Source organism: Notothenia coriiceps, unplaced genomic scaffold, assembly GCF_000735185.1.
Source record: "Notothenia coriiceps isolate Sejong01 unplaced genomic scaffold, NC01 NC01_scaffold00001080, whole genome shotgun sequence".
Lineage (NCBI taxonomy): Eukaryota > Metazoa > Chordata > Actinopteri > Perciformes > Nototheniidae > Notothenia > Notothenia coriiceps.
Genome location: NW_011333781.1, coordinates 339,608 through 353,274, shown reverse-complemented (window position 1 = coordinate 353,274; position 13,667 = coordinate 339,608). Strand labels below are relative to the sequence as shown.

At 42.3% G+C, this 13,667-nt stretch overlaps 2 protein-coding genes across 3 annotated transcripts in view; one reads left to right on the top strand and one right to left on the bottom strand.

The window, feature by feature from the left end:
* Positions 1 to 7,245, top strand: part of mettl21ca (methyltransferase 21C, AARS1 lysine a) — a 13,567-nt gene extending 6,322 nt beyond the window's left edge. The window contains exon 6 of the mRNA XM_010786683.1: positions 7,166 to 7,245. Coding sequence (XP_010784985.1) covers positions 7,166 to 7,171 — 6 coding nt within the window. The 3' untranslated portion in view covers positions 7,172 to 7,245. The remainder of the gene's footprint in view (positions 1 to 7,165) is intronic.
* On the bottom strand, positions 1,228 to 12,996 carry tpp2 (tripeptidyl peptidase 2). 2 transcript variants are annotated; one of them, XM_010786709.1, is made up of 29 exons: positions 12,761 to 12,996; positions 11,275 to 11,403; positions 11,036 to 11,131; positions 10,648 to 10,752; positions 10,391 to 10,515; positions 10,103 to 10,266; positions 9,768 to 9,922; positions 9,605 to 9,681; positions 9,393 to 9,520; positions 8,889 to 9,137; positions 8,663 to 8,778; positions 8,376 to 8,547; positions 8,117 to 8,274; positions 7,952 to 8,028; positions 7,772 to 7,878; positions 7,449 to 7,603; positions 7,157 to 7,273; positions 6,948 to 7,048; positions 6,770 to 6,866; positions 6,541 to 6,678; positions 6,208 to 6,452; positions 5,856 to 5,934; positions 3,969 to 4,120; positions 3,776 to 3,872; positions 3,518 to 3,648; positions 2,705 to 2,813; positions 2,494 to 2,607; positions 2,064 to 2,183; positions 1,228 to 1,924 (listed from the first exon to the last, which is right to left on the bottom strand). In XM_010786709.1, the coding sequence occupies exons 1-29, from the start codon at positions 12,923 to 12,925 to the stop codon at positions 1,835 to 1,837; spliced, it is 3,768 nt and encodes a 1,255-aa protein (XP_010785011.1). In that variant the 5' UTR covers positions 12,926 to 12,996; the 3' UTR covers positions 1,228 to 1,834. The 2 variants fall into 2 exon arrangements, 1 of the variants encoding a protein (XP_010785011.1); XR_799801.1 differs by lacking the exon at positions 1,228 to 1,924 and adding an exon at positions 4,523 to 4,561 and having other exon boundaries at positions 2,093 to 2,183; positions 2,494 to 2,813.
* Between the last annotated feature and the right edge of the window lie 671 nt (positions 12,997 to 13,667).

Sequence of the window (13,667 nt, the reverse complement as noted above, 5' to 3'; positions counted from 1 at the left end):
GTGTGCCTTGCCAGTCCTTCGTTGCCCGGGCGGTGTGTTTGGGATCATTGTCATGCTGAAAGACCCAGCCACGTTTCATCTTCAATGCCCTTGCTGATGGAAGGAGGTTGTCACTCAAAATCTCACGATACATGGCCCCATTCATTCTGTCGTCCTGGTCCCTTTGCAGAAAAACAGCCCCAAAGCATGATGTTTCCACCCCCATGTTTCACAGTAGGTATGGTGTTCTTTGGATGCAACTCAGCATTCTTTCTCCTCCAAACACGTCTTGTTGAGTTTTTACCAAAAAGTTCTATTTTGGTTTCATCTGAGCATAATGACATTCTCCCAATCCTCTTCTGGATCATCTAAATCAGTGGTCACCAACCTTTTTAAGCCCAAGATCACCGACCTCGGCCTAGGTGAAAGGCGAGATCTACCTATTGAGTGAAAAAGACGGCCCAGACAATGCTTCCAATTTGAGGCCTTTTATATAGGCTAATTGCATCTGAATTACTGTTACAATGAAGGCTCCATATTCAACTCACGGCATATAGGCAGGGGTAAAGTGCTATTGGGGGGCGGACCTCACCTTCTCAAGGGGGGTCCGGGGGGATGCTCCCCCGGGAAGATTTTTTTTAAATATTGAAGTTGAAAGCATCAATCTGGTGCACTTTTGAGAGCAACATGAAGAGATCTATGGATACCTCTCTCAGCACCCATATGAAACAGAATTGTAAACAGATTTTCTTTTTCTTAATGGATATTTTACAAATCACATTAAACTGTATTCTTGTTTTACTGCCATATAGTAGCTATTTCATACNTTGTTTTGTTGGCAATGACAGAGTTCAAATGTTTTCTGTAAGTCTTCACAAGGTTTTCACACACTGTTGCTGGTATTTTGGCCCATTCCTCCATGCAGATCTCCTCTAGAGCAGTGATGTTTTGAGGCTGTTGCTGGGCAAAACGGACTTTCAACTCCCTCCAAAGATTTTCTATGGGGTATCTGCATGGAGGAATGGGCCAAAATACCAGCAACAGTGTGTGAAAACCTTGTGAAGACTTACAGAAAACATTTGAACTCTGTCATTGCCAACAAAACAAAATAACAAAGTATTGAGATGAACTTTTGTTATTGACCAAATACTTATTTTCCACCATAATTTTCAAATAAATTCTTTAAAAATCAGACAATGTGATTTTCTGGATTTTTTTTTTTCTCATTTTGTCTCTCATAGTTGAGGTATACCTCGGATGAAAATGACAGGCCTCTCTCATCTTTTTAAGTGGGAGAACTTGCACAATTGGTGGCTGACTAAATACTTTTTTGCCCCACTGTATGTGATATGCAGTGAATGAGGTTACCTATGTGATATGCAGTGAATGAGGTTACCTATGTGATATGCAGTGAATGAGGTTACCTATGTGATATGCAGTGAATGAGGTTACCTATGTGATCTGGAGTGCGGTGAGCTGACGACGAGCGGGATGTGAAAGCCTCTAAATATGTATCTGACGCCAAAATAAAAAGGACAACAGCCAACTAAGAAAGCATCGAGCTACAGTATCATCAAGCCTTGGCAACGGTTTAAAACATTTAAAAAATATAAACTGAATGATTTGTTTTGTCTGTGATGACAAGACATTTAAAGACAGGACGAGCGTGATCCCCTCTCGCCTTATAAGGTGCCGAGTGCCTCTAACCGTTCACACTCTGTTATCCTTCATTTTGGTGTCCCTCTACATCTATATTTGAAAACCCAGATGCATAGACCATGTGACCCTGAGGGGCATGATATTCAAGTTACCATTTAATGGACTGTGCGGCTGGTGCATGCATGTGCGTCTGTGCCTAGAAAGCTGTGTATTCTGCGGGGTACATGACAGGGAGCCAGTTCTCACTGAAGGTGGCGCAGTGGCTCCATCGGAGGTGTCGCATCAGCTGGAAAACAAAGAGAGAAGTCAGTACAGAGGAACAAAGCTGACCGATTACAATAAATCACCATTGTTTTTTTCTTATCTTTGGCGACAGTGCAGCCAAACATTGAGTATCTCATTAGCGGCCGTCCCTGCTCTCGTACCTGGACGCAGTTCTTCATGTTGTCTTTGCTGGGCTTCTCCTCCACCATCTTTGAGGCATATTTTAAGGCTCGGCCGTACATCTTGTTCACAAGAGCGTGTTTGTATGAAAACATCAACACCTGAAGAGTGGCAAAGATGAAAGACAAAAAAATTGTATAAGCTTGAAATGTATAGAAATCCCATCAACAGGAGAGAAACAGAGGGAAGGCACATTACTTAGGTAGAACGTGTTTACTTATAACTAATTACACAACGCTATTAGAATAAACAAATCACAGGTAAGGGAATGATACAAAAATAATGGATCTGCTAATATTCTTTTTATCATAATTGCATCAAATGTTTATACTTCGAACAGTTAACCAACTTAATAACCCTCTTTCGAAAGACTTTGGCCTCTTATTAATTTTCCAAGAACATTTGGCTCACCTTGGAGTCAGTTAGCTCCGCCCACTTCTGCACCTCCCAAAACGTTTCTGTCAACGCTTTCACCACGCAGTACACAGTGTCATCAGAGCTGCTGGCCACCTGTTCCACTATCCCCTCTTCTTCTTCTTCTACTGCTGCTGCTGCTGCTGCTGCTGCTGCTGGCTGCTGCTGCTGGTTGTGGTGGTGGTGGTGGTGGTGTTCCCGTGGAGACCGCAGCGGCCCCCTCCTGCAGCGGGGGGGGCAGCAGGAGATGGTCGGCCTGAGCACAGCCCTTCCTGCACAGAGCGTCCAGCAAAGAGGACTTCTGCTTCTCCATGTCCCTGAAACAGAGGGTAGAGAAAGGTCAGGAGTAGGTTCAGCAGTTCAGTGAGCTTTTGCTGGGATGATCACCTTTCTACAGTGAGTAATAGCAGAGGTGGGCAACCTTGCCCCAAAAACAACTTAGCAAGATCTTCCTTATGTTTTGCTAACTGAAACATCCATGTACACAACAACTGAGAAATGTGTAAAGGGCTTGTGATTTCAACTTTTGCCGCCCTTTCAAAAGCTCCACAGTGCCACTTTGACATGTGCAGTCATTGTAAATCAAATACAAACTAACTTTATCATTTGGTGAATATGCTTACCATTTCGGCTACATTTCCTGCTACCGTGTCTTTGAGTTGATGTTGTATACCAGGTAAGTGAGTCATGTTCAATGCATTCAGAGTTATGTTCAATGGGGTATGGTCATTTTCTTTTTGTGTGGTTAACTCTCTTATTCTCTTACTCTGCTACATCAATTATATCAATTGAGTGTGCCTTGGTAAAAGTCTCTAAAGAAGTTTGTACTAGGGATGCGAATTTGAAGGCACATTTATTTTCGAATATTCGACCCTAGAAAAAAACGGTAATCTGGTTAACCGAACTAACGTAGACTACAGAACAAAAAATATTCATGACTCATAACCGAATACCTGAATCATTTCCAATATTAATTTCCATCCCTAGTTTATATTATATATTTTTATTTTGTGTGACATACGTCTTGATTGTGGCGGCATCAGGCCGAGGGTCAGTCTTCAAGGTGAGGTAAACAGCCAGGGCCGTCTGGTCGATGTGGGAGATGACGATGTCGGCAGCAGACACAACCTCCTTCAGACGTTTGGCGCGCTCCTGAACCAGAACACAAGGAGAACATGTGAGCAGAGGAAGTTGCTGTGTTAAGAGAAAACAATGAAATGTTCCGGAGGTTTAATCTGGTTAAAGCTTCGTCCATTTCATCTTATATTCCTGCCCTCACCTTTTCAGAGTCCAGCTGGTGCAGCCTTTGCACGTGCAGGGGGAGGTAATCTAGGTAGTTTTCCCTCAATTCATCATAGATGGCGCTGGTGTCCAACCTGAACAGAGGAGAGGGAGGATGACAGATGGTTAAATGAGAATTTAAAAGAAAAGCGAGCAATATGTGAACAAGGCAGAAGAGTAACTGTACACACTTTGGCATCCACTGGATCTTCAAGTCTCTCATAGCTTCTGCAAACTCCTCCTTCACGTCCTTCTCTTTGTCTGCTTCCTTGTCCTTCTCCTTCCCGCCGTTCTTTGTTTTGTTGGGAGCAGGAATTAAGTGGTACACGATCGGAACGACATCCTGTACGAAGACACAAACAAATGGTTCCGTCAGAAAAAATACCTGATTGAATATAATGAATGACCTCCTCTACTAAGGTAAACTCTTCCTGCCAATGTTCTGAGACTCCATCTCCTTCTTAAATCAGCTAAGCAAAGTATGTTTCATTCCCAGTTATACAAGCTTAAAAAGTGTCATGATCAATTGATGTTCATATTTAAAGATATAATATTAAGCTCTACCGACCACCAGAAAACGTTAACTAGTACCCACTAAGGCTAGCTTGTGCATATTTCACTACAGCAATGATGACATGATTTGGTATAATTAATGAAGATAGAAGAAAATCCCCTTCAAGCAATAAGCTCCATCTGTTGTAGGAGAGCAGTGGACGTTGTACAGTGTTTCTAGCTCACCCAGTACCTTTTTAAACTTCCCTTGTCGTTTTGCAGAGGCCTGCCCCTGGTGGTCAGAATAACACACAGTAAGGACAAGAACAAAACAAACAAACCAAAAAAGGATTCTCTCTTTCTTCATGTTTTATCTTTCATCCTCAGGAGTCTAATCCACCTACCTGTCATACTCTTCTAAATGCTACAGAAGTAAACAGCGGTGTACTTGACACTCTGATTTCTATCTACAAATCTGATCAACTTGTTTTCCTCACATCTGCTCAATAAGCACTGTATCTTCACTCGGGACTGAAAACTAAAGTAAAATGTGATGTGGGTTCACAGTGAATATTTAACATTACATTACATTACATTACATTGCATTTAGCTGACGCTTTTATCCAAAGCGACTTACAATAAGTCACATCAAGTACAATTCATGTGTGCAAGACACTCAAACAATAAATTGAAACAATATATAGAAACATTGATCACAGTTTGTTAATAGGTGCTTGACAAGAAGATCTTTGCGTATAGGAGCCACTGAGTCAGTCAAGAGCATCAAAGCTGTTCAACCTAAAGTATTCAGAGATGTGCGACATCAACACTTTAGCTCAGTAAAGAGGAGCACCTGCAGCCTGTACAGTTAGTGAGAATAAGCTCAAGAAGAAAACGCATTTGCCATTGTACTGCAGACATCAGAGAACATTTTCCATTTTTCCCTTCAAACAAATATTTCACTAAAAAATGTCTGGTATCATATACTTCCATTAGAAACTACTGGTCATTTTAGACAGACCTTCTGTTTGTTTGTATCATTCCTCACTAATATTTATATCATTTACAAATGATAAAAACAAGGCCTATAAGCATCGGAGTCATTTGATCAGGTTAGCAGCTTTGAATGTTATTATTAATAATCTGCAATCCAAATGAGCCAATAAACAGCCAGTGGAGATCTGACAGAGGTGCTCACAGCAGAAGCGCAGACAAAGGCAAATGAGAGAAAATAAAAAATGTAAATGGTATGCATCAACCAAGAGGTTATCAACCAGTTCAAGCAGCACCAGAGCACCAGACTCCGAGCAGGTCTAAAGGGGATGACAGAAACCATACAAAACCTACACAAATCGTCAAGCAACAAGTATTGGAGCAATAGTCTTCCTTTCGATCCTCAGGACCACAAGTACTTGGGGCATTACACATTCAATTAGTGTATTTGAAATGTTCATGCTAAAGGATTGACCCAGATGTACTGTGTTCGTTTGTGAAGTATCTAGACTGAAAGCTACCGTGACTTTAGATCCCTGGAGGAAGGATGATGACTGCTCTGGAGGACAGAGGGTAACAAAAAGACAACTCACTGCTTTCTTGCCATACTCGCTCTTGGGAACAACCAGAGAACCTGAAAGATAGCATCCTGGACTCGTCCCCTTTGGGACCCTGGAAAAGAAAAAGGAGAGAAGCAACAAAGGGGAGAAAGAAAAAAAAAGTCAGGAACATTAAATAAATTTTATCACAATATTACAAAAAATACTGAAATATGTATTCATTGTGTTTAGATTATGGATTAAATTGTATTCTGTTAACAGAGGAACATCTTAATCTCTGCTCCATCTGCTGTAGAGTCTGAAAGGATCCACTGTGGCCAAAGCGGCTTGTTCCTCAGAATGACTGTGGATATGTTAATACAAGTCCCTGGTCAAATTGACTCACTTGTCGTCTGGCAGGGCTGTGATGTAGAAGGGCTGAGTGGCGCCCGGGCAGAGGGTGAGAGAGTTTGCCTTCTTCTTGGCCATGAGGGCAGCGCGGTGTGACTCGTAGACATCCAGACTGAGAGTGGTGGACAGACGGTGAGACACCACAAACGGAAGGTCCTTAAGGCGCTCCAGCTCACTGGACTGCTCGTGGCGGACCTGCAGACGCACGGTGTAGTCCCCCTTTTCCAGCTTCAGAGAATACTGGAGGAGTTAAAGAGACAGGGGGGAGATGTGTTAGCTCATTGTGTGCAACATATGAAAAAACAAGCTCTTAATGAGTCTATGGTACCTGGTGTGGGTAGGCATCCCCAGAGCCCAGTAGTCTCTTGTTCTGGTCGTGTAGCATCCAGAGCTGACTGTCAAACTCAGACTCATACAGCAGCTCACACAGCATGGGACAGCTGGGGGTGACCTCTCCACTCTTCGGCTGAGAGCAGAGCAAAAGAAGATTATTTACACACATAAAAAACAAAATCAACATTTCCTTTAATAGAAAGTGCAGATGGTGTTGGCAGTACCTGGTGAAAGCTATAGGTGAGGACAATCTCATAGAGTTGTCTGTTGTTTGGCAGAACGTCCCTCAATCCCAGGGCTTTTATCTTTGAATTTAAGGGCCTATAACAACAAGAAGAAGAAGGATGAAACAACTGCACTGATGTGAAACAACAACATCTACACGAGTGAGTCTGACATTACCTGAGAGGCTGAACCCAGGACTTAAGGGTGATAGTGGGGGACACCTCCTCGTACCTCAGAGGTGACGACACATCAAAACTCGTCACTCCCTCTGAGGCATTCTGGGAAGAGACAAATCAGAGTTACAAACAGAGAACTGACAATGCGAGGGTTATTTGTGAGCAATGCTGATGTGTATTTCTGTTCTGTTTCTCTCTCTCTCTACTTACTATGTGCAGGGGTGAAGGGGAAGTGTGGAGTCCATGGAACGAGATGCTGTAGTCCACGGTGACGTCTCCCAGGCTCGCCCACCAGCGTGCAATACAAAACTCTACTATCCTGCCGGACTGGAGAGGAGACGCAGTAATAATTAATAAGTAGTTTTGCGATTTTTGTATGCATTTACCAAATAATAAGTCACTACATTCAAAGCACTTTTCTTTTAGCAGAAATACACACACACAAAATGACTGTGTAAAACCCCAGATATATGAAAGTAAATTTGTAACTTAATATACGTACCAGCACAGGGAAAGCTTCAATTAGTGAGCCCCTTTCCAACAGTGAGGAGAACTTGTAGAATTCATTAGCTCGGTACGCCTTCTGTTTGACCAGGTGCACCGCATGGAGGACAAACTTTGAGGACACGTCTCCCGAATGAGAGGTCAGTGTGATCTCTGCAGGAGGGAGATGGGGATTGAGAGGTGAGAAACAGCAGAACAGTGACAAGAGAGAAAGTGGAGGATGACAAAAGGATGAATGGAAAGGGATTTCAAGTCACTTGTACTAATATTTTAAAAGATAAAAGGTTATTGAATTAAATGTAAGGCACAAGGTGTACCGACCTGCCCAGGAGGCTCCCTGAGGGACAGTGATGAAGTGGCGTCTGATCTGACCCGGTCTGAAGTGCACGTCTGTGAAAGACACCTCTGGATTACGACTATCTGTCACTCTGTGAGGTCAAGGGAGAAAGTTGTCAGACACAAATATACCTCTAAGAGAATAAATATGGTGAAAGAACTCACTTGGCAGGGATTATAACTGTGATTGGGACTCTGAAAAGAGGTCCACAGCTAGGTGCTGATGTATCATACCCACACACCTAAGCACAGAAAGCGATCAGTTTCACATTAATACAAACAGAAACAGTAAAAAAAAAAAAAAAATTCTCCTCTCTTTCTTCTCCCTACCTCTGTGTAGTGCACTCCTTCTCTCAGCCCCACAGGATCGACACGGACGTTCACATGGCGACACTGGTTCATCAGCTCTAGATGGGTGGGGCACTGGACCCACGGGGCGGCACATGTCAGCGCTAAGTGTAGCTGCAAGGAGATTCGCTCAGGGTTCCCTGTGGTGGACGTTAGAAGAATACAGATTGTTTAAAAGATAAAAACACTTGACAAATGAAAAGAACAACAAAAGAAGCTTTAAATGTAATGCGTGTGAAACCTGTGTTTTCGGGGAAGATTGGTTCAATTCCTACTCCGTGATCTGAAGGTGCGAGAACATGGGCTGGGTCCCTGAGGTAGATGCCTCTCTGTGATCCCACACTTACTGAGAATCCTAGTTGGCTTGAGGGTAAAGAGGCGTGTTGAGTGAGGTAGTCTAAAGCCTTATCCACCTGAGAGCAGATTACAGGAAGGCACACAGAAACATGTTAGGAAACAGCAGAATACGTATGATGATGATGATGATGATGATGATGCTAAGACTGTTACAAGCCACAAAAGAGTTACCTGGATTATTCCATGCCCTTGTGCAAACACCTCGATGTCATCGATCTTCAAAGCTGTGTGCTCCAGCGCCCTCCTCACCGCAGGAACAGAGGGAGGGATACCATTCTGCTTTAATCCTTTAATCACAAAAAACCACACACATTAGCATCAGATTTACATTTTGGAGGATCTTCCATACATGCAATATAGTCCCACGTCTATTATGAGTCCATGATCCTGGACGCACCTGAGAGGATGAGTGCGATGCCGCCACAGGCATTAGGGGACGACATGGAAGTGCCGTTCATCAGCTGTGTACCACGAAGTGTCCAGTTGGGTACAGATGCAATGGCCCCGCCTGGCGCACTGATGCTGACCCCCAGGGCCCCGTCTGTGCAGGGGCCCCTTGATGACCAGGTGTACTGGTTGGGAGGCAGCTTCTCTCTCAGGGAATACTCGGCCACCATCATGTCTGGAGTCACATATGCTCCAACTCCTACAGAGAGGAAGGGGGCAGGAATTAACATGTAAATAACATTAATACATAAATGATTTGGCTACGCAATGTTCTTTCTTCTATTATTATTTTACCATAAAAGGGATTTTGGAAATTCCATGATAAAACAAACTGCTAATTATTTTAGCTGTAGGAATCATGGCCAGTGTGTTGTTTATGTGTCTTTTCTACTGTAAATAATAAAAAGCCATCTTGAACACAGTTAAACAGGCTAAACTATGTTTGACTGCGTACCTATGACACTGCTGGTGGTTCCTCCTGGGCAGCCGACCGTGGAAAGGCACGGACCGTTGTTTCCTGCACTTGAAACAAATATCACATTGTGCTTCTGCACAGCCTCTGTGATCACCTCACAAACCCTCCTGGGAGAGAAATTGACACAAATCAGTGAAAGTGTTCCACACAAAACAAACCCACACAATCACACCCCCTGCTGCAATACATACCCTGTATTAGGCCAGTGGGTGGCTTCCCCGTAGCTGTAGTTAACCAGGTCACACTTGTAGTTGATGACTTCAATCATCTTTGAGTGAGAAGAGAGAGAGAAAATTAAAGGCTGAAAGAAGAGGAAAAAAGGGTCGTTTGTTTATATTTGTCTGGGCATTATACCGCGCGGATGAGTCCAGTGCCTGTTTCCATTGTGCTGAGGCGGGTGTCTCCAATCTTAATAGCCAGGATTTGGGCTCCGGGGGACACGCCGTTGCGATCAGGATCCTCTGGGAAGTAACCTGCTGCGATGCTTGCCACGTGTGTCCCATGAGCCCCTTTATTAAAGAAAATAAGCAAGTTAGACTAGAGAATACACAGAGTCAAATGAAATCGATTATGCAGCCTCAAGTGGTGAAACTGCTATGAGTGACCGTTACACTGAGAATCCTTTTGAGACTGAATGATATGAAGGCATCCTTTAAGAGATGGACTAGGTGCTTTGGGATATATCTCACCTCCACTGGTGACGATGCAGAGTGTGTTTCCCTCATCATAAATATTAACAGAGTAGTTAAGCATCTCAGCATTTCCCAACGTGGCATACTCTTGCGACTCTTTGTAGGGGCTCAGCACTGTGCACTGGGGCAGGTCCCCACTCTCTGAAGTGTCAACCACAGCCCTAAAGAGATCAAATAGGAACAGACAATGTGAAGGAAAAATATGCTATTGGTAAGGAATAGTATGAAGTGAAGAGGAATGGTACAAATAAATGTATGCAAAGGAAAAATGTTGATAGGGTTTACCTCCATGTGAATCCGTCATGCCAAAGCACACAGTCATATACAGGACCAGGGTCACTGTACTTCTTTTCTAGTGAAGCCAGCAGCTCTGACTGACTCTGAAGCTCTTCTTTCTGCAACTTCTCCAACTAGTGAGGAACCAAGGATACATTGGAAAGAGACAGTATAGAAATAAGATTAGGAAACACCAAATTACTGTGACTAGAAACTGCATTGACACAGACTAATTCACAAAGAACTCAAAATGGTGTAGGTCTGACCTGTGAGGGTGTTGGGTGAGCGAGGTCAAACTCTTCGGTTTTGCGTGAGACCTCAGCTAGTGCTGCTCGGTGTGGTGGGTCCCACAACTTCTCCTTTCGCTCTTTCTAGTAGACGAAAGTACAACATAAGTGCAATAAAACCACCACAGAGGATGGCAAGCAAATACATTTCCATGAATTTCATCTACAGGATTTTGAAAACATGCACTTTGTTTTACTACCCTAAGTAAAAATATATATAGTAGTAACACTGCAAAGGAGAGATGCTATGTGCCCAACCACAATGTTGCAAAATACTATGACAGACATGGTAGAAAGCGTCTTTGGGTTCAAGAAAAGCGCTTTTGAATTAAAATGTATTATTATTATTATTGTCATGTGTTCCTACCTGTATTCTTTCTTTTAGAGCCTTAGGGAAGAACTCGTAGCCATTTTTAACTCCAATGTGATACTTCCCTGATGGATTGACCCAGGAAGGTGGGATCTGGAAGACATAGAAAGACACAGTGTGAGACTATACACAAGAATAATACAAAAAATGTAGTTGTTATGATATAGGCAAATTAAGTCACATTTAAAAAAGGGACTATTTCCTATGTAACATATTTTATTACTCTTTGTACTAACCTTAAGTGTTGTACCAGAGAGGCCAGTGATTGTCCCATCTTTAGGTTCTGCCAACGTGGTCATATTCACGTCACCGCTGCCTGTTGTATCGATGATGTCGACGATCTTTGGCTTCCCTTCAGTTGTAACCTGAAAGAAGCAGTGATGATTTTTAACTTGACTGAGTAATGCTCAAACCATTCCTTATAGTGAAGAAACTTCAAATGCTTTGCCCATATCCCTTTATACGTGTGTCTTTAAGAAGGGGTCAAGTTCAGATTCTGGAATTTAAAGTATCAGTGAAGCAAGGTGACGTGTTTAAAAATAAAAAGATTGATGTAATTGGTTGATTGCACTTATTGCAAGTGGTTTTTGGATAAAAGGGCAAACTAGATGAAATGTAATGTATAGAATGTAATACGAAGTTTGTGTATACACATTATTAAGATACAAAATGAAAACAAAATAAACATAGTTATAAGTGCCCATCTTCAAATACAGGCATTTTCATATCCAGTATCTTGAAATGTATATTTCAGTAAGGCCATAAATCATTAATTTCTTCAATTCAGTTTTCCATATTATAAATGTATCTTATGATATCTAACTATTGCTCCACAGTAGGGTTTTTTTTTCTTTATTGACATTGCCTTCTTGGGATCTCGGTTATATAATTATCAGTGACTGACATTATGAAGTGTATTTCCAATGTACAGTACTTTGCATTACCCTGAATTCATTCATTTCAACATAGTCTCCCAAAATGTGTAATTTATGACATTCCGAGACAATGTGTGTGAATTGCCTCTGTGCAGCCACATAGCTGCCAACAGGATTGTTGTGCACCAGTGTGTTTACTATTATTTTAGGTGTAATAAATTAGCGGTAAGATTTTTCCAGGCGAACTTCCGGTTAACCTTTATTAAGTGTCACGATGTGCCTAACATGCTGGTTTCTAACCAGACAAAACTGTATGGAAACTGTCATTAACTGGTTTCAAACGGTGTAGCTAGTTGCTAAGCTAACTTTAGGTTCCAGTGTGACTTGGCAGTAAACATGTAGTTAGGACTCACTAACAGACAACTAAAACAACATACTATATGTTTGCAACTAATAATGACAAATAAACATTAATTTAGATACGAATCATAACAGCCAAACGGTAGTTAACCAGGTGACAGGATAAATTATGAATAATCAGTGGGGAGGTTGAATGAAAACTGAGGCGGACATATTCAGCTGTTAGCTGCCAGGCTAACATGCTAGCAGTTATGTCAACTAGCATATTATAACGTTAGTATGTTTGTTTAGCACCGAAACACACTTTAACAGCTAGGGGGACAATACGCAATCAATAGTTTTGTGTTGATTTGGTTGTCATAACACACATGAAGTTTGTTTTCATAGTTATTGTGTGTATATAATGTGAAATATGTGGGCCTTTAGCTTTGCTAGCTACCACCAGCTAGCTAACAGCTAACGTGAGACAGCTGCCGGTTAGATGTACCTGCATGCCGGGGGCTCCGGGATCCACGCCGGTGTCCAGGATAGCGATGAGCACTCCTCGGCCATCGTACTCGGGGAACCTGGTGAGGTAAGACGTGGCTCCAGTTTCTTTTTTGGGAAGCAGTCCGTGGAAGGGGAACGGTTCTTCTGCAGAATGGGCAGCCATGATCAGAGGAGCGACGATGAAAACAAAGCAGCGAAATGGGGAAGAGAGAGCCGCCCGGAGAGCAAGACTGCAAGGAGAGATGTTTAAAGGGGCAGTGCCATCCACATATTCTACCTTTAACCTTTAATCATCAAGCCACCATACATTGAAATGTTTAACTACACTTGAATATTATCATAATTATGATGCTGATCATACCTGTTTGGTCAAGGCTGCCTTATCTAAAAGTTAAAGCTTGGACCCTGAGATTTTCTGGGTCCAAGGAGGCCCCGAGGTCACTATAGCAAGTTCATTTGTTTTAATTTGATTACAAAAACTTGTTTTGATGTGGCGAGGCACAATATTTTCTGATTGATATCATGAGTCATGCGTTCCTTTTTCTTCCTTTTTTGTGTTATTTTATGCCCCTGGTCAGAATGGGTCACTAGTAGTTACCATGGGAAGATGTCCTTAGTTCTGAATTAGCCTTGGAGTTGGGAAGTTTTAAGGCTTAAACAAAGTCTGTCTTTATTTATGTGAACATATATACCTTGCTTCACCAGTTTATGGGGAACATCAACACTTCAATAAAACTACAAGCCAGTCTTTTTATGATTATCACCTCCATCCTGTTAATCATGTGGCCCATAAGGAACACACTAGGTGGTGCTATAACACTGACACTAGGTGGTGCTATAACACTGATCAGTCACACTTTGCTCTCTTTGCTCTCAATGGCTGACAAACTGATGTTATTCATTGC